The sequence below is a fragment of the Falco punctatus genome (assembly GCF_963210335.1).
Source record: "Falco punctatus genome assembly, chromosome: 1".
In the NCBI taxonomy this organism is placed as follows: Eukaryota; Metazoa; Chordata; class Aves; order Falconiformes; family Falconidae; genus Falco; species Falco punctatus.
Genome location: NC_137580.1, coordinates 37912316 through 37935521, shown reverse-complemented (window position 1 = coordinate 37935521; position 23206 = coordinate 37912316). Strand labels below are relative to the sequence as shown.

Here is a 23206-nt window from a genome sequence, read left to right as displayed (position 1 = left end):
GAGCACGTCCACCAGCCTGGGAACGATGTGGGGGGAGGCAGCAGCCCCCCTGTGTGGACAAGAGCTGGCCCCACAGGGTCTGAGAGGGGTCAGGGCTTGCTCAGCCCTGGCCTGCGTGCTGCAGGGTGAGAAGCCCTGTCCTCAACTGTGGTCTCCAGATGCCAGAACGCTTAAAATGGCGGGGCTTCATTCCCAGGGAGCTGCTGGAGCCCCAGCTGCGTCTTCGCCTCTGGCACGTGTGATACTGCGCACGGCTCAGCCCCATGGGGAGGGACACACAGAGCCTGGGGCACCCCTCTGATGGGACATGCTGCACTCATGCGTTGGAAAAATCAACTATTTTTTAACCTAAAAGGCTGCAGGTAACTCTGGTGCAGTGAAGGTGATGCCACCCCCAAGCATCTCCCCACTGCTGGAGACATCCTCAGGGGAGCCCTGGGGGCGAGCAGAGGAGCTGGGGGTACCGCCGGGGACACACACACACCCATAGCTGGGCTGCCCACACAGTCAGCACCCATTTGAGACCAAGGGCTGCTGCCCAGCCAGCCCGTGAGCAGGCAGGGATTTTCTCAGAGATTACAAAAACAAACAGCTTTGGGTAAGGGATTACATCCCAGCCTCCATCATTGCACGTCTCCCCGGCCCAGGCAGCCGAGCCATGTCCCCATGCTGCCGACCACCCTCCGATGCTGGACCAGCTGGGAAATAAACACCCTCAGGCTGGGGCAGGTGGGACCCCCGCAGCGACTCAGCCTCACGGGGAAGTCTCTGAGCGATGACCCAGCTTTTTAATTACCAATGTGCAAGGCAAAGGAAGGAAGGAAGGAAGGAAGGAAGGAAGGAAGGAAGGACTGCTGCCGTTGGCAGACACCAGCTGGGAGGGCTGAGCAGAGCCCATGCCGTATCGATGCCACTGCTGTGCCGCCTGCCGGTGGGCACTGGAGGTCCCCCGAAGTGGGCACGGGGTCCCTGCTTCTGCATCTGTGTTTGCCACCTTTGGCTTTTGTCCTTGAGAGCCCGCCCTGAGAACTGGGGCAACTGGCAGGCACTGGGATGACTCTTCCAGCTCAGCAGGAGGTCCCACAGGTGAGGCGGGGTGGGGGGTAGCCCAGGAAGAAGGGCTGCTGGTTGGGCGAGGGTCCGCTCACCGCTGCTGGCATTGGGCTTCCTGCAGACGCCGGCTAAGGTCGTCGATCCGCACATTCTTGAGGCGCAGCAGCTGCTCCAGCCTCCCCACCTTCAGCTGCAGGATCTGAGCAGAGACACCAGCACCCCCTCAGCCTGGTTTTGGGGGGCAGGAGGCACATCCATCCACCCCAGACAGGCTCTGCAGGGAGCTGGGACCTGGCTGACAGCCAGCAGCAAGGACAGGGGACACAGGGGGGACTCAGGGCCAGGCTGATGCAGCTGATGCAGTGACTGAGCAGCACCAGCCAGCTTTTACTGCAGGCAAATCAAGGCAGGTGAGCATCAGTGCCAGATCTGGGGTCCCTGTTCCAGCTCCCACAACCCACATCAAGCTAACACCTCCCCAAAATGTGGCCTGGGAGTCCCAGCTCCCCAACTCTTCCCATCCAAGACGTCTCACAGCATTCCTTCCTCTCTTTCAAAATTTTACATCTTAGGCAATGTTTTCCAGCAGAAAAGCCCCAGTTTTAGGCCAGACAGAGCCACTGCCCTGGCTCAGCACTGAATGAAGCTTTGTTTCAAAAATCACCCACTGCCCAGGGTCGAACAAGGGATGCCTGGAGCCTGGTCTGCAGCCCTAGGATGGCCACAGCCAGCCATGTGCAGGGGGGTCTGTACAGCTGTGATGCCCATCCTGCATCACCCTTGTTACAGCAGGCTGGAAGACTGACCAGAAAGGATGAGGATTGGGAACATTTGGGAATCGGGGATTGATGTGACTGACTGGGTGTGTGCCACAGAGATTGAGGGCATGGCCAGGCGGGAAGGACTGAAAGAGAAAGCTCTTAACCCCTGTCCTGGTTTCAGCTGGGAAAAAGTTAACTTTCTTCTTAGTAGCTGGTGCAGTGCTGTGTTTTGTATTTGGCATGAGAACAATGTTGATAACACGCTGATGGTTTTGGTTGTTGCTAAGTAATGTTGATACTAAAGCAAAGACTTTTCAGTTTCTCAGGCCCTGCCAGCAAGAGGGCTGGGGGGGACACAAGAAATTGGGAGGGGACACAGCCAGGACAGCTGACCCAAACTGGCCCAAGTAGGGTATTCCATGCCATATAGAGTCATGCCTAGTATATAAACTGGGGGGAGTTGGCCAGGGGCTGCAGATCACTGCTCAAGGACCAGCTGGGCATTGGTCAGCGGGTGGTGAGCAATTGTACTGCGCATCACTTGGTGGGTTTTCCCTCCTTCCCTCTGGATTTTATTTCTCTCCCCTTCTACCGCCTTTTCATTAATAATAATAATAATAATAATAATTTTATTTCAATTATTAAATGGTTCTTATGTCAACCCTCGAGTTTTATCTTTTTCCTGATTCTCCTCCCCATCCCTCTGGGGTCAGGGCAGGTGGGGAGTGAGCAAGCAACTGCATGGTACATAGTTGCCGGCTGGGGTTAAACCACAACAACCCTGGTGGGAGATCTGCAGGCACAGCCTTTAAAAGGGTTTACCCAATAAATGCCAGCAAAACACCTTCTGCTGTGGAAGGAGACAAGGGCTGCAGGGACTGAACCATGTCTCTGGGCTACGCTGAGCTATCAATACCTGGTTTGACCAGACTTTTGTCCTTTAAGCCCAGCACTGCCCTGGAGCAGCCAAAGGAGCACCCAAGCCAGACACTGGCCAGCTGGCCCACAGCAAAGCCACCGCCATGCTGGCCCACACCTAAGGGTGCCACCAGAGCCAGGTACAGAGCCAGGAGCCACCCCAGAGGTTGACAGCACTGAACAAACACCTCTTTGGGCTGCTGTCTAGACCACCATGGCAGGACAGTTGGGGAGGCAAAGGGAGCCTGTCCCCACTTTGGTGCTGCTACAGGGACAGCGCTTGGCTGGGTTGACAGAAGGTGGGCTCACCTGGATGGTTTCCTGTGCCAGGAGCAGGGCCTGCTCCCTCTCTGTTAGCTGCAGGCAGAGAGCAGCATCCCCCGGAGCAGGTTGGGCACAGCCGTGGTGGCTTTTCTTCACCCTGGACCAGGAAAAGGAAATGCCAGGACAATATCTGATCCTTCCTGCATCATCGCTGCTGGCCCACAGAGTTGTACAGACCACAGGGCTCACACACACAACCAGATCCTCCATGTCCTGCTCCGCACACCACTGCCTCTGCAGCACAGGGCTCCCCTGACCCCCCCAGGGACTCCCATCCAGGAGGGACACATCACCAGCATCCAACAGACACTTGCAGTGTCCTTGCACCGACCGCACCAGCAGCCCTTACCCAGCAGCCCTGGGAGACTCCTGTGCGTAGCCCCCTCCCACACTGCTCTTTGCCTTTGTGTAGCCTGCAAAACACAGCAGTCAGTGCGTGATCTGCCCAAACAGCTCTGCCCCCCACCCGGCCACGGGGACACCCCCTTCCAGTAGCATCTCTTATCCCCTCAGGGCCAGCCAGGCTTATTATCTGGGTGCCCCAGCACGAGGCAGGGCTGTGTGTGGCCACCCCCAGGCACCAGAAAGGTCACGGTTTGGGGTTTGGACCCAGGGAGCCCATAGCACAGCCAGGATGGGACTGTCCTTCCCAACATGCCACACACTGGCCATACCCGTCTCCAGGTAGCTGACCTCTTCCAGCGCTGCCCGTACACCCAGCTCCTGTGTGGAGAGGCAGTAAAACACCCATCACACCTGGCCATGAGCTGTGGGTCACCCTATTGGTGAGCCCACAAACAGCCCCTGTGCAGGGAAGGGACCTGGCCAGGCCCCAGTGTCAGGAGAAGGGGAACAGGGTACCCCAGCCTGTTTGGTTGCCCATGCCATCCCTCTCAGAGTGGTGCTGGGGCTCAAGGCCCTGTGGAACGTCAGGGTGGGAGGTTTGCTCCCACAGCAGTAGGAGAGGCCGGTTGAGAGCAGGGATTTCGCAACATGGCTGAGGTACCAGGGTTACAGCCTGAAGGCAGGGCTGGGATCCATCTGCCTGAATTTCTGCGGGTTTCATGGCCACAGCCCTTCACATAACGAATTCCTCCTCTGAACTGAGCGTGACATCACAGCAGAGACAGCCCAGCCTGCCTCAGCCCTGCACAGTTATTTATCCTCCTCTCACACCACAAGGACCAGGACAGTCACAGGCTGAGGGTTTGCCCAGGGCAGGAGAGGAGGCAGCAGCTGCTTCCTGTTCCGTCCCACTCAGCACATGCTGCTGAAGCCCCCCCAGCAACCTCCCTGCTCCTCTTCAGGGGCCTCACACCAGCAAGGAGGGCCAGGTGATGGGTGGTGGGGAAGGAAGGTGATGGAGACAGTATTCTCTCTCTCCCAGCTCACAGTGCTCCTCCTGGGCTGCCTGGGCCAAGTCAAGGCTGCAGAGTGAGTGGGGCCACGGTGCTCCCCAGGATGCTGCACAGCTGCCATCTGCAGCCACTGAGTGAGGCCAGCCCTGCCACCTGCATCACTCCTGGTGGGGTGCTCCTACCCTGGCTCTGCTCACACGAGGGGTTTCCCTGCCTCTGAACACCCCACTGCACCTCCCCATGGAGCTGCAGACAAGGAGGTGGTAGCAGGATCCTTGTGATAGGGAGATGGAAGTGTGCAAGGTGATAATGACACCCATAAGGTGGTCTGGGGCTGAGCCCAGCCCCCCTGCCATAAGGACACTGATCTCTCTGGGATGGCTACTCGCTCTTAGCACCCTCCAGCCTGAGATGCACAGGATGCACCAGCAGCACATGGCACGCCAGGCACGTCTCTTCCCCCAGGCCCTGCTGACCTGGCCTGCGCCAGATACTACCTTGCTCTGCTTCTGCTTCTCCTCCATCTTCTGCCGCAGCAGGAGCAGCACCTGCTCCACCATGCCGGGCCGGCACTGCACAACCTGCCGGATCACATCATCTGGGATGGAGAAATTCAGCTTACTCAGCACCTTCCTAAAAGAGGTGTCAAATGAGCACTAAGGAGGGTGGAGAGGCAGGCACCCCCCTTCCTGAAGCACCCTCAGCCAGCTCCCAGATGGCCTGGTCCCCAGCCAGGACAAACAGGGACGCTCTGTGGGGCAGCACAGTGCTCCCAGTAGAGGGGAACCGGGGGGCTGTCTGCCCCAATACCTGTTGAGGTGGCCCCAGTTGGCGAGCTTCTGTGGCGTGGAGCTGGCGGGCACGTAGCTGTGCAGCTGCACCATGGTGGGGAAGAAGAACTTCACCACCTCGGCTGCCAACACTGCGGGAGGAGTGGAGGAGAGGGGCTGGGGGCGGCGGGCATCCCAGGACCCCCACCCCACGGCCTGCAAGGCCCACCAGCTGCCCCGACCTAGGCCCATGGCCGGGCCCGGCCCGCCCCCGGGCCCGTCCCACCGGGACCCCCGTCCTACCGCCGTCACTGAAGTCTCGGGCGATGTTCCTGCGCGGCCGGGAGAGCGGCACGGCGTCCAGCCAGCGGTACAGCGCCCTCAGCTCCTCCGCCACCCCGCTGCCCGCCATGCGGCGTCCCGCCGCCGCCATGGCAACGGCCAGCGAGGCATGCTGGGAGCGCGCGGCCGTCGCCTGGCAACGAGCGCGGTGCATGCTGGGATAGCGCGGCCGTCGCCTGGCAACGGCGCTCGAGGGAGTTACAGCGAGCGGTGTTCCGGGAGTCCTGGCGGACGGCGACCTGCGGGGCTCACAGCGAGGCGGAGGGGGGCTGGGGTCCCGGAAAATGGGGAACTGGGGCGCTCAGACCCAGGGGGTGCAGGGCCAGTCCAAGACAGACTCTGGAGCAGTGGGGGGCCAGGACCACCCAGTGAGGGGGGAGGCTCTGTGGGACCGAGGCCGCAGCAAGGGGGTCCTGAGCAAGGGGGCATGCTCAAGGGGGACCAAGGCCACGGGGGCCACAAGCAGTGGGGCAGGCCGGAGGGGTGCCTGGCACCCACCAGCAAGGAGGATGCTGAGCAAGGTGGGGTCCCTGCTCTGGGAAGGTAGAGGGAGGAGGGTCCCAAGACAGAAGGACCCCAACATGGCAGCAGCTCTGGCTCCCGGTACTGGGGACTGAAGATCAGCGGGAGGGGCTGCTCATGGCCGTGGGACCCGAGCCTGAGCACCACTCCTGCCGTCCCCTCCGGGGGGCACGGGGGCCATGCTGGGGACAGACAGCACAATGGCAATGGACACCACTATGGGGACAAGACACCGTAGAGGACAGCGACAGTGGGGATGGATGCCACGGGGAGGATGGACACTTAGATGGAGTGGATGCTTCCCTGGGATGGATGCCTTAGCCAGGAGAGACACGTCCCTCAGACACATCAGCACAGCCATCCTTCTGTGGCACAGGGCACCAGCAGAACCACCATCTTTGTGGGCAGTCAGTGAGGACTCCCAGGACCATGGCACCATGGTCACCCCAGCAGTAGCCCATGAGCCTGGCTCCCTCCCTGGTGGCCATGCCATTGGTGCCCACCTGGCGAAGCTGAGCAGAGGAGCTGGCTGCAAGTGCGGCACGAACCAAGCCAGGACCAGTGCCACAGCTTGGGCACCCTGTGGGGCAGCTGTGCCGCCCCGGCACACAGACAGGAACAGGCAGATTACAGTGCTGCAGGCAGTGATACCAGGGGTGGGTGAGACACTGGGGACACTGATAAGCTCTGTCTGTGGCTTAGTCTCCAGTGAGGTGGGACGGGGACGGTGTGGGGACAGCTCCTGCTGATGGGCCAGTTTATCTGCTGCTGCAGCCTGCTGCCTTACTACAGCAGGCCCCAGACCCGGGAGCTCCAGCTCTGCCACCAGCAGCATCTGTGCCTCAGTTTCCCCACCTTCTGGCCACAGCAGCTGCAAAAGAGGGGGCCGGTGGGGTTTCACTCCTGGTTTGCTTCTTGCTGTAAATAAAAGTAGCCTGAAAAAGTTTATTTTTGGCCAAACCAGAACTAAATTCAACGTGTTGAACTAGAAACCTCCTCTCCGTGGCAGAGCAGGGTTCATTGCAGCAGCCACCGTACCCGCAGCCACAGCCTCCTTTGGGTGTGTGAAGTAGAAAGCAGCAAAACAGGAAGGGGAAAACGGAGACGCCCCTTTGCCCACCCCCACCCCCTCGCCAGCTTCCTCCCCATCACTGCCAAGGATGCATTGGGGTGGGGAGGTTTTGTTCCAGGACCCTCTGGTCGCAGTTCCCAAAACTGCTGTCTCATCCAGAGCTTCTGCCACGCCTGTGGGTCCTGGCTGTGTCGGCAGGTCCATGTCCCATGCCACCACTGCTGCCAGCGCCGCAGCATCCCGCTGCCACCATCCTCCTCCTGTTTTCCTTCCACTCGCTAACATACGGAATTTTAAAAAATCAATCAAATCCTGTATTTTGGTGCTAGGGTGTTCTAGACCCCTGCACGCCCCATGGCCTGGGAGGTGGGTGACCCCCCCATTTGCTGCCTGCGCCATTGTGCCCCCACGATCCCCACCCAGAGCCACCATGTTTCCGAGCCAGATTTGGTGCCTTCACCATGCCTTTGGTGACACCAGCCACATCGGTGCGTGTGCTGCCCACAGGCCCCACAGGCTGCCACATGGGACCCCACAACCCCAGGACGCCAGACACTGGTACCTCCCTGCAGTGCAGCCCCCCCTGCAAATAACCAGCCATAAAGAATGTGGAAAACCCCCAGCTGGGTGGGCATCCCTTGCCGTGTAAGCCTTTTGGGGCAGAAAACAGGTTTTCTGTGGCCAGGTGAAAGCTCTCGGGGAAAACATCGGCATTTTTGGTGCACATCCCTGCCCAGAACTGCCAGGCCAGGAGGGGAACCAGTGGGGAAAGGGGATGCTGTGGGATTATTTGCTGAAGCAGGGGGAGCTTGTCCCCGAGGTGGGGGTCCCACACTGGGGCAGCCCAGGCTGGGTGAGTGGCTTGGGGAGGCAGCGGGACACCCGCAGCCACCTGATGGGGTGGGATGCTATGGGGGGACCGCCCCCCCTGCCCCAGCCCTGCTGCTGTGAACAGCCCCCCACTTCGTCCTTGTTAATTAGAGTAATCTTTATGGCAGGTCTCGCTGTGCAGCCATTAAAGCGAGCCAGCCTCCGTCAGCCCACGAAGCCCCCCCACCCTGTACCCAGCTCTATCCCCGAGCCCCAGCATTGGGGCAAGCAGCAGGGCAGGGGGCTTTGGGGGCCCACCCCTGCATCCCACACCTCTTCCCCCCCCCCCCCTCCCCCACAGGAGACCCCCATTTCCTTCTCCTATTTGCAGCCCTGCTCCTCAAAACTCCCTGTCTGGGGGCAGGGGGGAGACCTAAGCACGTGGCCCCTTCTCTATCAGTGCAGCTGCTTGCAGAGCCCTGTGAGCTGCAGCTGGGCTGGCTGGAGACCCCCCCCCTTCCCTGCCCAAGGCCCCCAGCGCAGGCTCGGGGCAGCCACCAAAGCTGGCCTGAGCCATGACCCACGGCCCCCAGCCCAGCCTCGTGTGGCTGGAAGTAATTAAAGCCCTCAGTGGCCAGGGAGGACGTCCCACAGCCACCCAGAAGTGCTGGGGGGCCCGGGACCCCGGGGTCCCCCAGCCCATGGCAGCACCAACCCCCCAGCCCCGCTGCACTGGAATGTGCTGGGATGTGCCTGGCATCGCTGAGAGAGGGGATGTGGGACCCCCATGCCTTGTACAGGTTCTGGGGGAGCAGGATCTGGCCACTATGGGGGTGTCATGGGAGACGGTGGGGCCCCCACACCTGCCCCTGCCTCGGCTGGGGAGGGGGTTTCCACCCTGGCTACCCCCACCCCCTTTTCTTTTCTCTTCTGAAAGGGAAGAATGGGGCTGGGGACAATGGGTGACTGGCCAGGATGGCCACCCAGGCCGCAGCCCCCCCACGCATTCCCGCCGGGCTTTCCATCCGAAACCCCCCAGCTGGGCTGGAGAACCCCTCCCCAGGCAGACAGACAGGCAGAGGTCTGTGCCGGGGTGGGGGACACCAGTCTGGGGGGACACTGGGGTAGGGGGCACACTGGGCTGGGCGGACAGGGCAGTGGGCAGCACCGTGGCACGTGGCTTTGGCACAGGAAGGAGGAGCAGGGGGGGCACCAGCCGGGACCCCAGGTCAGAGGGGTGGGCAGTGGGGCCCCCGTCCCAGCAAGGGGCTAGACCCCAGTCTGAGCCCAGATCATACTGGGGCTGAGCCCAGCACTCCCCCAGCACCGCGCCCCGCCCCCCCCCCGCCCCAGCCTGGCAACTGGCACAGGGCTGGTGGGGGAGCCAGGAAGGGCGCGTGCCCAAACACTGGGACCCCCCAGGGCCACACCGTTGCTCCCAGCCACCCATCCGTGCCTACCCCTGCACACCCACCGCCCACCCAGCGCTGCGCCCCGCCGGGCAGCCCCCGGCCATGTGCCAGCCGTGTGCCCCCCGAGCCATGTGCCCTCCATGCGACCCCCCAACCGTGTCCCCTCCAGCCACGTACCCCTACATGTCACCCCCAGCCACGTGACCCCCCAGCCGTGGCCCCCCCCGAGCCACTTGCCCTCCATGTTCCCCCAGTTTTGTCCTCCCCAGCCGTCTACTCCCCCAGCCATGCACTCTCCATGTAACCCCCCATGTGCCCCCCCCATACCCCCACTCCTCATTTACCCCCCGCCCGCCCCCCCCACCGCGCCGAGGCCCCGCCCCGCCCGCCCATTGGCTGCCGCCGCGCCGCTCCCTGTTATTTTTCGAATATAAATAGGGGCGGCCGTGGGCGCGTGCCCGCCCTCCTACCGGCCGCGGCAGCGGCTGGGGAACCGTCGTGCCCCTTTCCCGGGCACCGGCGCCCCCCCCTTCCCCCCCCCTCCCCCACCCGTCGGAACCGGCGGCCGAACCTCCGCGTTAATTGATCGCTAATTGGGTTGCCGGGCATGGCGGCGCGGGGCGGCCCCGGGCGCCGGGGACTGGCGGGCACGTCCCCGGTCACGTCCCCGGTCACCACGCTGGCCCGGGACATGGGCAATCTGGCGGGGCTGGGCAGGTGAGCGGGGCCTGGGAGGGCAGCTGGGGAGATGGTGTTGGGGGGCCTCTTAACTTCCGCAGCTACTTCTGCACCCTCCCGGGGGTCCCCACGGGCTGACACCCTTCTGGCGGGCTGAGCACAGACTCCCGGGGCACCCCGGGGGTCCCCATGGGCTGAGCACACACACCTCTCCCCGGGGCACTCAGAGCCCCCCCGTAGGCTGAACGCGCCCCACCCCCCCTCCTTGGGGCACCCCGGGGTTCCCCACGGGCTGAACACCCCCCCTCCTCGGGGCACTCCGGGGATCCCCGGGGGCTGACCCCCCCTGCCTTGCTCGCAGCCCCTGGGACACCCCGAAGCATGGGGTAGCCTCGGACCCCTCCCGGGACTCCGTCTCCTCCGAGGCCATGGACGCGGGTGAGTGGTGGGTGCTGCTGCAGCCCCCCCGACCCCCCCGCGCTGAGTTTTGGGCCTTGTGGGGGGAGCTGTGGTTTGGGGAGGGGGGGATCTCCTGGCAATGGCGTGGTGGGTGTGTGGGTAGGGGGTCCCTGCATGTGGGAAGGGGGCCTGGCCGAGTGGCTGGGGAGATGGGGAGGGGGTTTGAGGTGGGGGGCTTCTTGGGGTGCGTGTGCGAGGCCCCACCCCGTGAGTCAGTCCTGCCGGGCGCTGAGCCCGCGCCTGCTTCAAACTGGGACTTCCTCCCCGGTGCTTCCGACTGCGGCTCCTTCCTGGGGAGGCCACGGGCAAAGAGCCCCCAGCCCCGCTCTCCCAGGGCTCAGCCATGGACCACCCCAGCGGGGTCCCTGTTCAGGGTGGTGTGGGACATCCCGGCCAGGATGGGTGCTCCCAGGGTCGGTGCCACTCCCGGTGCCGCGCTGGGGGGGGGGGGGGGGGGGGCTGGCTGAGGGCCCCCATGCGCACACAGTGGGTGGTCCCCTCCCCAGTGCTGGCTGGAGTCCTGGGGAAGCACAGCTGGGATGGGGGGGGGCGGGGGGGAGGTGTCCCCTGCCAGGCTGCATCCTGCAACGGGGCCCGCTATGGGCGCTGGTGCGGTGCCGGAGGGGCCCTGGGGCAGGGCATCACCCCCCCGTCCTACCCCTGCCCCTTGTTCCCGCAGGAGTGGGGCTGGACTCCCCCGGGGAGGAGGACCCCACGGCGCTGGAGGAAGCGTGAGTGCCCCCCATGCCGTGTCCCTCTCTTGTCCTGTGCGGCTGCCGCAGCGCCTGCTCCCATCCTGCCCCAGCCTTGCTGGGGGGCTCTGTCCCCCCCCCCACATCGCCCCAAATCTACTTCGGGGGGGGTGGGGGACCACCCCGCCCCGGGGCTGTCGGTGCTGCTGCTCTGCACAGCTGCAGCAGGAACCCGCATAGTGCTGCCTCGGCATGGCCGGGCCAGATCCTGCTCCAAGCTGTGCCGGCTGCCTCGCCATGCAGTGGGACAAGAGTGCTGAGCACCCCGCTGGGGTGCTGCTGTGTGGGCTGGGCTGGAGGTGTGCAGGGCTGAGCCATAAGCAGTGCTGTCCTGTGCAGGGGCAAGGGGCTCTGCCTCCCCCCCCCCCCCCCCCATGTGCTGCCCCCCGGCCGTTGGTGGAGTGTGGTCGGCAGATGTGCGGGTGAATGAGTAACCGGGGGCAGATGGTGACGCCGGGGCCGCCGTGGGCTGGGTGTGCTCGGCAAAGTGCCGGTCCCATATGGCTGCCGGCCAGCACCGACAGCATCGCCAGCATCCCCCAGCATCCCCGCCGCGGGCGTATTTACATACAGGTGGAGAGCGGGCGCCGCTGCCGCCGGCTTTGTCTGGGTGTGGAGCGAGGTCAGCGGAGTGCCTGGACCACCCTGGCATGCTGCTCCCCCCAAAACCCGGCACTGGGGTCCCCCAGCCCAAGCCCAGCGGTGTCCAGATGGGATTTTAACTCTTTGTGTGGCTGAAAGCCCTGGTGGTTTGGCTGCTTGTCCCCCCCACTCCCTCCCCCCACCCCCTGGGTGCTACTGGCCCCTGTGTGGGGTGGGGGCACTGTAAGGGCTGGGGCTGCTGGTGCTGTGGCACAGGGTGCCATCCCCCTCTCTGCCCTCTCTACCTACAGCTTCGAGAAAGCAGTGCTGGAGTGCAGGAGAGCTCTCAAAGAGTACGTGAAGGATCTCTGTCCCTGTGCCCCCAGCCCCCAAAGCCAGGCTGTCCCTGTGCCCTGGCTGTCCCGATGCCCCCAGCCCCAAAAGCCAGGCTGTCCCCATGCCCTTCCCAGGGTCTGGATCAGGCCATTGGTGTTTCTTGGTGCCTGGAGGAGTTTTATCCCCGGAGCCCTTTGGAAAGCTGTTTCTGGGGAGGTCAACATGCCACTGTGGGGACCTGGGGGACAGACAGGGCTGTGCCAGCCCATGACAGGGGTGGTGGGGGGGGGATGCTGCCAGTCCAGAGCACCTTCTCTCATCCTTTTCTTTCCGTTTCTTGCAGCAACAAGTTCTTTATCCAGAGGATCAGCTCCTTGCCGGTGAGTCCCTGGGGCTCTGCAGGGCTGAGCAGGGGGAGTGCCGGTTCCTGCAGCCCCCCTGGCTGAGCTGGGAGGAGGAGGGGGCTGGCGCTGGAGAGAGCAGGGGCTGTACAGCACCTCTCACCCCCCTGCCTGCCCCACAGACACGGCTCCAGGGGTCCAGCCCGGTCCTGAGGAACATCTCCCACTCCCGGGAGTTCAACAGCAGCAGGGCCAGCGAGGACAGGGGCCGGAGGGAGCCTGAGGACAAGGTAAGGGGGGGGGGGGGGGGCAGCAAGGCCGGGGAGGGGGCAGGAAAGAGGCAGAGGGATGCTAATGCTGTGCCCCCCACCGTAGGAAGGGTTTGTCTTTAAGAAGCCGCAGAGGCCGGGTCAGCGCAGCCAGCTTCCTGCCAGCGATGGGGCTGCGGGCAGGGACTCCTTCGCCCAGAGACCCGGCTCCGCACCCAGCCTGCTGGTGAGAGGGGATGGGGGGCTCCAGGGGGCACTGGGACGGTTGGGGCTGCTGAGCTGGGACCTGCTGCTCCAATCTGTTTTGCCCTGGTGACCCTATGGATGTGGGTGCTCAAGGGGCTGGGGTGTCACAGCCTGGATTCAAGTGGGGCTGGCCCCACTGCTGAGCCATGGACTGTGTCCCCCCCAGTTTGACACCCCAGAGAAGGAGAATGTCCCCAAAGGAGAGAGCCCCATCATACTGCGCCGGTGCTCCTTGACCTCCTCCATGTCTGAGGAGGAAGATGATGGCTTCATGGAGATCCTGGATGATGAGGAGATGAAGGTAGGGCAGGCTCCTCCACCGGTGGAGTTGGGTGGACCCTGGCCGTGGGGTCCATCCCTGCCCAGGAGGGTGGGAAGTGCCTGCAGGGAGTACTCGTCCCCTTCACACTGCCCTCTGTCTCTCCCCCATGGCCCTCCTGGCTGCTGCCCTGGCAGAGCAACGCTGATGTGCCACAGGGGATGGAGAACCTGCTGACCGCGCCACTGGTGAGGAAGGAGGAGACAGAGCTGGTAGGTGGCAGCCCTGGGTGGGGTGGATGGAGCCCTAGGCTCCCCCCCCAGCATCTCCAAGGTGGGGTCTGGGGCTGAGGGTCCCTCGTGAAGAGGCTGGTTGGCGAGCAGCGCTAGCTCAGGGGCTGTGGGCTCATCCTGGGTGGTGTGGGACCCTTGTCCCCGTGTGCTGCCCTCATGGTGCTGAGGGGAGCTGGGGGGCAGGGATGCAGACCCCCAGGCAGCAACACAGGCTCTCTTCCCACACAGTGTCGCACAAAGCGCAGCAAGTGCCGGCAGCTCTTCCGCTCGCCCTCGATGCCCAGCAGCGTCATCAGGCCCATCCTGAAGCGGATAGACCGGCCCCAGGACAGGGACACCCCTGTGAAGGCCAAGCGGCGGAGGAGCGTGGCCGGTACCCCTGGCGAGGAGGCGGCGGAGCCGGTGGGTGGTGAGGAAACCTTGGATTGAGGTGTCCTCGCTGTGGTTCAGCCTGTCTGTGGAGGGACCGCCCCATGCCGTGGCTCTGCTGGAGCCCTCACCGACAGCGGGTGCCTCTGGTTTGTGTCTCTGCAGAAGGCACGGCTGCTGCGTTCTAAGTCCTTCTGCCAGGAGGAGATCGAGAACCTGCTGGCCAACGACCACCAGGAGCTCATTGGGGACTTCTCCAAGGTAAGGCTGTGGGGATGCTGCCCCCCTTCCCCTGAAACAGGACTGTCTGCTGCGCCGCTGCAAGGGCCCAGACTGAGCTGGGGGCGAGCGGGCTTGGGGCTGTGACTTCCCAGCCTGCAGCCCCCATAGTGCACCCCAAGAGCCCGACTGCTGCTCCTCCAGTGCCAGCACTGTGCAGCTGCTGCATCTTTCCTGGGCAGACTGCGCGTGCACACACACATGCACACACCCCTGCAAGGCGGGCAGGGGTCTTCTGAGCTGGGGGTGTGAGTGACAGCCCTGGGCGTACTCCCTGGCAATGGATCCTGACCCAGCACACCCCCTTTCTCTTCCAGGCTTATCTCCTCCAGACGGTGGAGGGGAAGCACCAGGACCTGAAGTACATTTCCCCTGAAATGGTAAGGGAGCACAGCCCCAGCTGTGGGGCTGCCTGCCTGCCTCCCCGTGGCCCCCCAACTTGCTGACGGGCTGCCCCCACAGATGGTGGCGGTGCTGACAGGGCAGTTCAGCAGCCTCATTGAGAGCTGCGTGATCGTGGACTGCAGGTACCCCTATGAGTACGAAGGAGGCCACATCAAGGTCAGAACCGCTGCTGCACCCCTTGGGGCTGGGCTGGGGGACCCTCAAACCCATCAAACTGCAGGAGGGACTGAGCCCCCTCCCAGGGGGTTGAGCACCCTCTCTGGGGGGAGGGCTCAGCCCCTTTGGAGGGGTTGAGCACCCTCCTCAAAGGTGCTGGGCCCCCACTGGGAGGAGGAAGGGTGATGGTGGGTCAGTAGATGGGGTGATGCTGGTGGCTGGGGGAAGCATACTGTGAGGCCCCCCCTGGATGAAACTAGAGGGAGGGAGGGATGAAGGTGCCTAGTCTCCCTCCCCAGGGAGCCATCAACTTGCCGATGGAGCAGGATGTGGAGGAGTTCCTGCTGAAGAAGCCCATTGTGCCCTTCGATGCCAGCAAGAGGGTGATCGTCATCTTCCACTGCGAGTTCTCCTCTGAGAGGGGGCCCAGGATGTGAGTGGGGGCAGTTTGGGGGGGACGCTGGGATCTGCCAGACCCCCCAGCATGGCCAGATCCTGGCTTGGTGATAGTCCTTACAGCACCTTCCCCTCCTGCAGGTGCCGGTTTGTCAGGGAGAAGGACCGAGCCTGTAATGAGTATCCCCACCTCCACTACCCTGAGCTCTATGTCTTGAAGGGAGGGTACCGGGAGTTCTTCCCCCAGTACCAGGTGAGCCCCTCCACCTTTGCCCCCTAAGTCTGGGAAGGGGGTCCCTGGCAGATGGGCAAGGGCTGGGGGGTGGGAAAACATCCCCTTCCCCAAACCCTGCCCTGGGGGGGAAGGAGGGGTCTGGCTCAGCGTCCTCCCTAATGATGGGACCCTCCGGAGGGGTGGTGGGGGGGTGGGGACCTGGGGGGCTGCATGGTGGGTGCTGATGGGGCCGTGGGTGCCCAGACACACTGCGAGCCGCAGGACTACCGCCCCATGCACCACAAGGACTTCAAGGAGGATCTGTGCAAGTTTCGCCTGAAGAGCCGCACCTGGGCAGGCGAGCGCAGCAAGCGGGAGCTCTACAGTCGACTCAAGAACTTCTGATGGACCTCCTCCAGTCCCCCACCTGCCCTGGGGGGCACCTACAGCCCCACACCTTCCCCAGGGGCTGCCATTGGGCAACATCCCCTAGCTCAAAACCTGGCCACCCCCAGCCCTCCTCCACAGGGTGCCTCAGTAGTGGCAGGGTGGGGTATGGTTGTGGTTTTACATTTTTATTTTTTTTTTTTTACCCTAAAGAGGGTAAAAAACGGGGTTAGGTTTTACCTTAAGTGGGGGCTGTAGTGGGGGTGCCTGGGGCTGCTCCATCCAGGCTGTAAGCCACTGCCAGGTTCAAGCTTGCTCTGGGGAGGGTGTGCAGAGCTGTGGTGGGTGCAAGCTGCCTCCCTGGCAGTAGGCTGGGGTGCTGTGGGGCAGCCCCCCAGCCCTTCCTCTTGCACCCTGAGCTGCGGGGAGCCTGTGCCAGCTCTGGGAAAGCCACGGGGCTGCAGCACATCCCTCCCCTGATCCCTGGGGAAGGGGGTATGGAGCTGGGAAGGATTTCCCACCCCCACCCCACCCTCAAGGGCTTAACCAGAACTGTTCCAGAAAAGCACTTAAACCTCATTTGCAGCTGGTGGGTGCCCTTGTCTGCTTGGGGTAGAGGCAAGCAGGAGGTGCACCCCTTGCTGTAATAGTCACAGACTGCATCAGCCTGGGTTTGGTTGGGGGGTTTATTTGGTGGTGGTTGGGATTTGTTTCCCTTCCCCTCCCCCCCCCTTATTTAAAGTAGTTTGGTTTTTTTAAGCCAGCTGTGGTGAACTTTGGGGGATGGAGGGTTGTCCCCCCACTCTGGAGCTGGGCAGGGTCCCATAGGGTGAAGCACTTGCCTGCCAAAGCAGGGTGAGCTGGGGGGGAGGGAGATGTTTCCTTGGCTGGGGGCTGCCACCATCGTGCTGTACCTGTTTGTCTTGTTAAAGTTTTATGTTGTGTTGAGTGTTTTTTCACACTCCTGGCTAATAAATCCTTCGGGAGCCAGAAGTAACCTGTGTCTTCAGCTCTGTGACTGCCACAAAGTGAAGGGGCATGTGTGTGGGGGGGCCCATACCTGCCTGCCATGCACCCCTGCCCGGGGCCCTGGGGGAGGGAGGGGTTTGCAGGTGGAGAGCTGGGCTGGGGGCTTCCCTGCGGGGCTGGCAGCTGGGGCAGGGACAAATGATGTGCTTAACGGTGTCCCCGTAAGGTGGGGTGGCCTGGGCCCTGATGGGGACCCCTACTCTTGCATGGCCCCGCCCCCAGGTGATGCCAGCAGCTCCCTGCGCTGGGGCTGGCGTGGGGCAGCCTGGGGGCGCAGCTCTACCCCCAGGGCCGTGCATGGGGCGGGAGGGGGGATGGGGCGGTGGGGGTGACCCGGGGGGTCGCACAACTGGGTGGTGCTGCCTGGGGTGGGGGCACCCCTACCCTGGCTGCCACAGACGTCCAGGGGGATTCTGTCTTGGTCCTGCCGCTCTTCCGGGCGATCCTGTGCTCCCCCAGGCGCTGTCCCCCTCCGGGAGGCCCTGTCCTGCTTCCCCGGCCCTGTCACCCCTCAGGCCGCGCTTCCTTCTCCCCCTGTCCCGCCCGCCAGCCCCTATCCGCCAATCAGCTTTCCGGCCGCGCAGCCTCGACGAATCACAACCCGGCGCTGTCACGTGCAGCGGGTGGTCTCCAATCTTCCCGCCCCTTCCCGGTCCCCGCCAATCGCCGCCTCTGCTGTCTTCCGCATCCACCATTCCGGCGCGCTGCGCCAATCGGAGCAGGCCCCTGGAACACTCGCCGACCAATGGCAAGCGGCGGAGGTCGGGGTGACTCCGCCCCCGTGGCGGGCGGCGGGCTGGGGTCGCGGCGCCTTGCCATGGTGCGGGCGTTCGTGCTGCTGGCGCTGGGCGGGCCGGGGGGCGCCTCCTCCCCGGGCCCCGCCCCCTGCCGCGTGCTGTACGCGCGAGTCTTCGGGACCCCCTCCGGGACCCCCGCGGGGCCGCCACGGGAGCGCCTTCGCCGCAAAGAGCAGCTGCTGGCTGTGGCCAGGTACTGGGGACCCCCCCGCCATGGGACACCCCCCCCCCCCCCCCCCACTATGGGAACCCCTTCCTGAGCTGGGTTGGACCCTCGGGGCTGGGACCTCCTCGCCATAGCGACCCCCCCGCCGCGGGATCTCTGTCCTGGAGGTGCTGGACGCGGTAGGACCTCTGGGACTGGAACCCCTGTCCTGGGGGTACTGGGCTCAGTGAGACCCCCAGGGCTGGGACCCCTCCCCACCATGGGATCTCTGTCCTGGGGGTGCTGGGCTGGGTGGGACCGCCGGGACCATGAGCCCCCCCCATCCCAGACCCCAGGGCCATGATACCCCAGCTTTAGCAGTCCCAAGCTCAGTGGGACCCCCAGGTCCGAGTCACTCTGTCTCAATCCCTGTGGACCCGTATGGCCATGATACCCCTTCTTTTGAGGAAGGGTGCTTTTGGGCTTTGCAGGACCCCCAGGGGTATGACACCCCCCCTTTCTGGGTGTCTTTGGGCTCAGTGGGACCCCCCAGAGCCCACTTCTGGGGGGACAGGGCTCAGTGGTACCCCTGGGGCCATGGTCCCACAGCCCCAGGAGTCCTGCCAAGCCCTGCCCCCCCAGTTAAGAGGGAGTCACCCTGTCACTGGTTGGCGGGGTCTTAACACCAGTGCCCCCCCCTCTCTCCCAGGCAAGTGGCCTCCCAGTGCCAGCTGCTTCAGTCATCCTCGGGATGCCCATCCTCCCCCCAGCTCCCCGACGAGCCGATATCGCTACAAGATGCCCCGGGGGGGCTTTTCCAGCTGCCCCCCGGAGACCCCTTCCCTGAAAGGGTGACAGTAGCCTGGCTGTCGGTGTTAGCCCTGGCCTTTGCCTTGGTTTGTGACCCCCAAGAGAATTTATCGTTGGCCGAAATCACCCTGCACCGCCTGGCCCCCCGCCTGCTCACCTCCTTGCGCCTGCGTGGCCCCGGTGCTGATGTCCTCCTCCGACCAGAGACCACTGACATCCTCCTGGATCACCTCCTGCCCCACGGACAGATGCTTTTCCTCAATGAACGTTTCCTCCAAGCGATGGACCGGGAGATGGGCATCAAAACACCCCGCTGAGCTACAATCGACATCCCCACCCCAGCACCCCCCAGTATTTCGGGGAGGAGAGACAAGGGACGGATCTGAGATGGTCACCAAGCCCCAGTGGGATGGACGTGGGAAAAGCAGCTGGGGAATAAAGAGCAACGAGCCAGCAAAGAGCAGGTTTTAAACCCATTTATCCTGCTGCCATCGTGGGAGGGCTGGGGAGTGCGAATAGCTATCCCCATAAAAATCTCTCTGGAGCTGAGATGGCTTCGTGTGCGCAGGACAGCGGCTCCACGGGGCTGCAAGTGGATGTCAAAAAAAAAAAAAGATGGTTCTCCCCGGTTTCTCCAAAACCCTCGCCTGCCAGCCTGCAAGACGGATGGGCGCTGGGTTCCTCTGTCCCTGTCCACACCAGGGACCCCGGAATGGGGTTTCTCCAGCTGAGTGCTGTGGGGGGTGGGGGGCAGAGTGTGGGTCCTCTCTGCTGTGGGTCGGAATGGCAGAGATGAGGCAACAGGAGGGACCTTGTGGGGGGACAGGGCAGCTGGCAGGGTACAACCACCCCTGGTGCATCAGGGTCACCGGGGTGGGGGTTAAATGAACAAGCGGCAAGGCAGGACGTGGCATCAGGGAGTTGGTTGTCACCAGACAATGCTGCTGGGGGCCAGGGGACATGTGTGACACCTTGGGAGGTGGCAGGAGCCAGCACCTGTGTGCAGGGCACAGCAGGGTCCTGCCCTGGCAGTTTCTGGGTGCTGGCAGAGCTGGGGAGCCAGGAGCCGGTGTGCCCAGCTCTCCTGCCACTGCTGGGGTGCCAGGGATGGGACGGGTGCTGCCTGGCCCTGCGGAGGGGCTGCCGGGGGGAGAGGACCCCAAACTCCTTCCGTCCATAACCACACCAGTAAAGCTGAAGTGCCTGGGGAGCAGTACCAGGCACCGGTGATACCAGGCTGCAGCCACGGCGCGTCTCTGGCCGTGATGCTGAGTGGGATGCAGCCAGGCACACTGGTGGGAGCAGCAGGCACAGGGGGCGTCCCACCACCCCCTCCCACCATGCTCACAGGGTGAGGAGCTGGGTCTGTCCCTCCTGTGGCACTTGTGGGACCCCCATGATGTGAGAGCTGTGGCACCGTGGTTGATGCCAGCAAAGGTCCCCAAAGTGGGCAGGGCCGGGCAGAGGGCCTTGTGGGGGGGCTTCACTGTGTGCCAGGGGTCTGTGGGGGCCGTGGAGTCAATGCCCCCTCGGCGGGGAGGGCGAGAGGCAGCTGGAGGAGGTGCAGCAGGGGCAGTTTAATCAGAGCTGAGCAAAGGGCTCTCAGTGCCACAGGATGGTGCCAGGGTCCGGAGCACTGGTGGCAGTGGCGGCATGGCATGGGGGCTTGCCTGGGAGCTGCCCTGCCCCAGGGGGGAGAGGGGGGTCCCCGAGGGGCTCATCTGGCACGGGGGCGTGGGGTGTGGGGCTGGCAGTGTGGCCGGCGTCAGGTCACACTCAGGTCCCCTCTTGCAGATCCAGGGGAAGGTGAAGTTGCCAGAGGCCGTTGCCCACGGGGTGGATCTGGGCGCAGCTCTCCTGGCCCCATGGCCCATAGTCCGTCCTGTCTGGCTGCCCCGGTGCCCAGAAACTGCCGAGGCAGGGCAGGTCAGTGTGGGGTGCTGGGGGTGCCGTACTCCCCTGCCCCAAGCCCCGCTCACCTCTGGGCCTGGGAGTAGGCAGCCCTGTCCACCCAGCGCCAGGAGCCTCCGGGGCCTGTGGCCACCAGCCCAATCCAGTAGGATCCTCCCCTCGCCTCCCGTGCCAGGTAGTCCTGCGGGACATAGCGTGAGCGCGGACAGGAGTGGCACAAGCAGGGGGTGTGTGGGCAGGGGGTACACGGGCAAGAAGGTACATGGGCAGGAGAGGGACACGAGCAGGAGGGGAGATGGGCAGGGGTTACATGGGCAGGAGGGGACGTGGGCAGGGGTTACATGGGCAGGAGGGGACCTCCGCCTCCTCCCAGGGCTTCCGCTCCACCGAGAAGTAGATCTTGCCCCAGTGGTACTTCCAGCCCAGGGACAGCCCCTGCAGCCACCGTCCTGGCAAGCAGGTAGCAGCCATGGAGCCAGCCACCCGGGTTGGGGTGGCCCAGGGATGGGTGTCACCCCCCCATCCCCCCCAGTGACATTACCGAGCTGCTCCTGCTGCCTTTGCACTGCTGCCGGGCTCTCGCTGGGGCTTTCAAGACCTGCCATGGGGTCAGGGAGAGGAGCCGTCTGTGGGCTGCCTGACACCCCGGGCAGGGGCTAGGGATAGGGGCTGGGGACTGGGGCTGCAGGCAGGGGCTGGGGGCTGGGGCTGCAGGCAGGGGCTGGGGACAGGGGATAGGGGACAGGGGATGGGGACTGCAGGCAAGGGATGAGGATGGGGGCAGGGGACAGGGGATGAGGATGAGGGCAGGGGATAAGGGACAGGGGCTGCAGGTAGGGGCTGGGAACAGGAGAGGACAGGGGCTGCAGGCAGAGGCTGGGGATGGGGGTGAGCAGGGGACAGGGGCAGGGTTTGGGGTACTGGGGGCAGCCCCAGGGTCCCACTCACCACTGGGGTCAGGCAGCAGAGGGGCCCTGGCTGCCGCCAGCTGTGCCCATGCTTCCCGCAGTTCTGCCTGGCCCTGCACATCTGGGAAGGGCAGGGCAGCGGGTCAGCACGCAGCACCGTGCCCGGGCTGCCCGCAGGCTCCTGCCGGCTCCCGGCCCCAGCCAGGCTCCCCGGGACCTCCCCGGCAGCACTTAGACAGGGAAATGAGGGCTGCCAGGGCAGCCCCCAGCACCAGGACCACCGCCATGCCCACGGCCAGGATGGTGCCCAGCATCCAGCGGGATGCAGCAGGAGCGGACCCAGGCGCCGGTGCTGCAGGAGAAAAGCAGGAGATGCCCCGAGCCGGGGCTGAGCCACGCCGGGGGACCCCAGCACTGTTGCGGAGGAACCGAGGCAGCTCAGCCAGCTGCCTGCTCCTGCCCGGAGCATCCCGGTGGGACTGGGCTTGCCTCGAGCAGGGCTGGGTGGGTAGCGGATCTGCAGGGTCTCGTACAGGTCTGGCCCCGCTGCAGCCATCCCCGGAACAGGGAGCTGCTTGCACAAGCCGCCTCCTTCCTTGGCACAAGCCGGCAAGGGCAGCCCAAGGCGCCAGGAAAGGGAACCCAGCAGCTGGGCACCACAGCAGCTTGTGGGCGCCAGTTCCTGCCACCAGCCAGGGCGTCACATGTGTCCCCCAGCCCCGAGTGGACACACGCAGGGCACACGGCCACATCTCAGCCCTGGACTGGGGCCTCCCTGACCCCCACCCCATGGCCTGGCCCTGGCCCTGGCCCTGGCCCTGACCCTGCCTCTGAGGTTTTGTCCCAAAGCGCATCTCAAACGCAATTTGTTTCGCAGCCTCAGACACAGAAATGGTGGGGCACCCCCGAACCCCAGCAGGGAGCCAGCTCCCCAGCCCCGGTGAGTGGCGGCGGAGGCGGGGGATGCACCCAGCCTGGCATGCCTGGCACGGCACAGGGCTCCCAGCCCTCGCCCTCCTTATCTGCCGGGAGGGCAGGCGGGCTTCACCCAGGGCTGGCAGTGCACTGTTAGCAGCAAGGACAAGGGTGGCTGTTGTCATCACCACCACCAGCACCATTACACAGGTGCTGAGCAGGACAGTGTTCTGCCCAGCTGGGAAGCCGTGCCAAGGGCATGAGGATGGATCTATCCCAGCAGGATCTGTGCCGGGTCAGGCGTGGGGGCTGCCATCTGGCACCGGGGGAAGATGCATGTGCCCATACTGTGCTGGGGGCTGCAACGGGCACCGTGTGGGCTGGAGGTCCCCACTGGTGCTGAACCTCAAAGTGGGGGTCTGTGCCTGCTCCCACATGGTTTGCTTGGGGTCACCCCACACCAGCCCCAGGTGCAGTGGCAAGACACCAGCACCGTCAGCGGTGGCACAGAGCTCACCAGCACCGGCACCGTACCCTCCCCCAGGCTGCCTGTGCTCTGCTCTGGAAGCACCGATGTGGTATTTCAGGACTTCTGGCTTTTGGGTTTGTTTTTTTCCCCGTGTTGGCTCAAACCACCATTGTGGTTGATGCAGATACTGGAAATAGCTTCAAATGTGCAGAAACAGCAGTTTCCTGGCAGATGGAGGAATTGCCAAAAACCCCGGGGGCACATTTCCCCACAGCCCACCCTGCGCCCCTCGGGCACAGGGCAGGCCCTGGGGCTGCGCTGGTGGCCCCATGGTGGGCAGACCTTCATTGTCCTCCTCCCCTGCTCTTCCCCTTCCCCACTCTCCGCCCCAGGGCATGGGCCCCCTGGCTCAGCCACCACCAGCTGCAGTGACAGTGCCATCCCTGTCCCCCTCTGAGC

At 64.2% G+C, this 23206-nt stretch overlaps 3 protein-coding genes and 1 long non-coding RNA gene across 10 annotated transcripts; 2 read left to right on the top strand and 2 right to left on the bottom strand.

Moving 5' to 3' along the window:
* Nucleotides 1-769: 769 nt before the first annotated feature.
* On the bottom strand, nt 770-8262 carry SPEF1 (sperm flagellar 1). 4 transcript variants are annotated; one of them, XM_080377927.1, is made up of 7 exons: nt 5488-8238; nt 5225-5336; nt 4912-5047; nt 3731-3779; nt 3406-3469; nt 3042-3153; nt 770-1252 (listed from the first exon to the last, which is right to left on the bottom strand). In XM_080377927.1, exons 1-7 carry the CDS (start codon nt 5678-5680, stop codon nt 1145-1147), a joined length of 774 nt encoding a protein of 257 aa, XP_080234053.1. In that variant the 5' UTR covers nt 5681-8238; the 3' UTR covers nt 770-1144. The 4 variants fall into 4 exon arrangements, with proteins under 4 accessions (XP_080234053.1, XP_080234055.1, XP_080234054.1 ...); XM_080377929.1 differs by lacking the exons at nt 3406-3469; nt 3731-3779 and having other exon boundaries at nt 5488-8240; XM_080377928.1 differs by lacking the exons at nt 770-1252; nt 3731-3779 and having other exon boundaries at nt 3136-3469; nt 5488-8262.
* A 1593-nt stretch (nt 8263-9855) lies between these two features.
* CDC25B (cell division cycle 25B) lies at nt 9856-16756 on the top strand. 2 transcript variants are annotated; one of them, XM_080377908.1, is made up of 16 exons: nt 9857-10059; nt 10382-10458; nt 11159-11210; nt 12125-12166; nt 12493-12529; nt 12673-12780; nt 12866-12985; nt 13172-13306; nt 13462-13536; nt 13786-13959; nt 14092-14187; nt 14523-14585; nt 14668-14766; nt 15066-15199; nt 15304-15415; nt 15641-16756. In XM_080377908.1, the coding sequence occupies exons 1-16, from the start codon at nt 9950-9952 to the stop codon at nt 15779-15781; spliced, it is 1575 nt and encodes a 524-aa protein (XP_080234034.1). In that variant the 5' UTR covers nt 9857-9949; the 3' UTR covers nt 15782-16756. The 2 variants fall into 2 exon arrangements, with proteins under 2 accessions (XP_080234035.1, XP_080234034.1); XM_080377909.1 differs by lacking the exon at nt 12125-12166 and having other exon boundaries at nt 9856-10059.
* Nucleotides 16757-17491: 735 nt separating this feature from the next.
* Nucleotides 17492-19004, top strand: AP5S1 (adaptor related protein complex 5 subunit sigma 1). Its single transcript, XM_080377967.1, has 2 exons — nt 17492-17782; nt 18444-19004. The coding sequence occupies exons 1-2, from the start codon at nt 17538-17540 to the stop codon at nt 18859-18861; spliced, it is 663 nt and encodes a 220-aa protein (XP_080234093.1). The 5' UTR covers nt 17492-17537; the 3' UTR covers nt 18862-19004.
* LOC308059942 lies at nt 19005-23206 on the bottom strand. 3 transcript variants are annotated; one of them, XR_013926526.1, is made up of 3 exons: nt 21404-23206; nt 20524-21053; nt 19005-20453 (listed from the first exon to the last, which is right to left on the bottom strand). It is a non-coding gene; the product is annotated as an uncharacterized lncRNA (long non-coding RNA). The 3 variants fall into 3 exon arrangements; XR_013926527.1 differs by having other exon boundaries at nt 19005-20904; nt 20997-21053; XR_013926525.1 differs by having other exon boundaries at nt 19005-21053.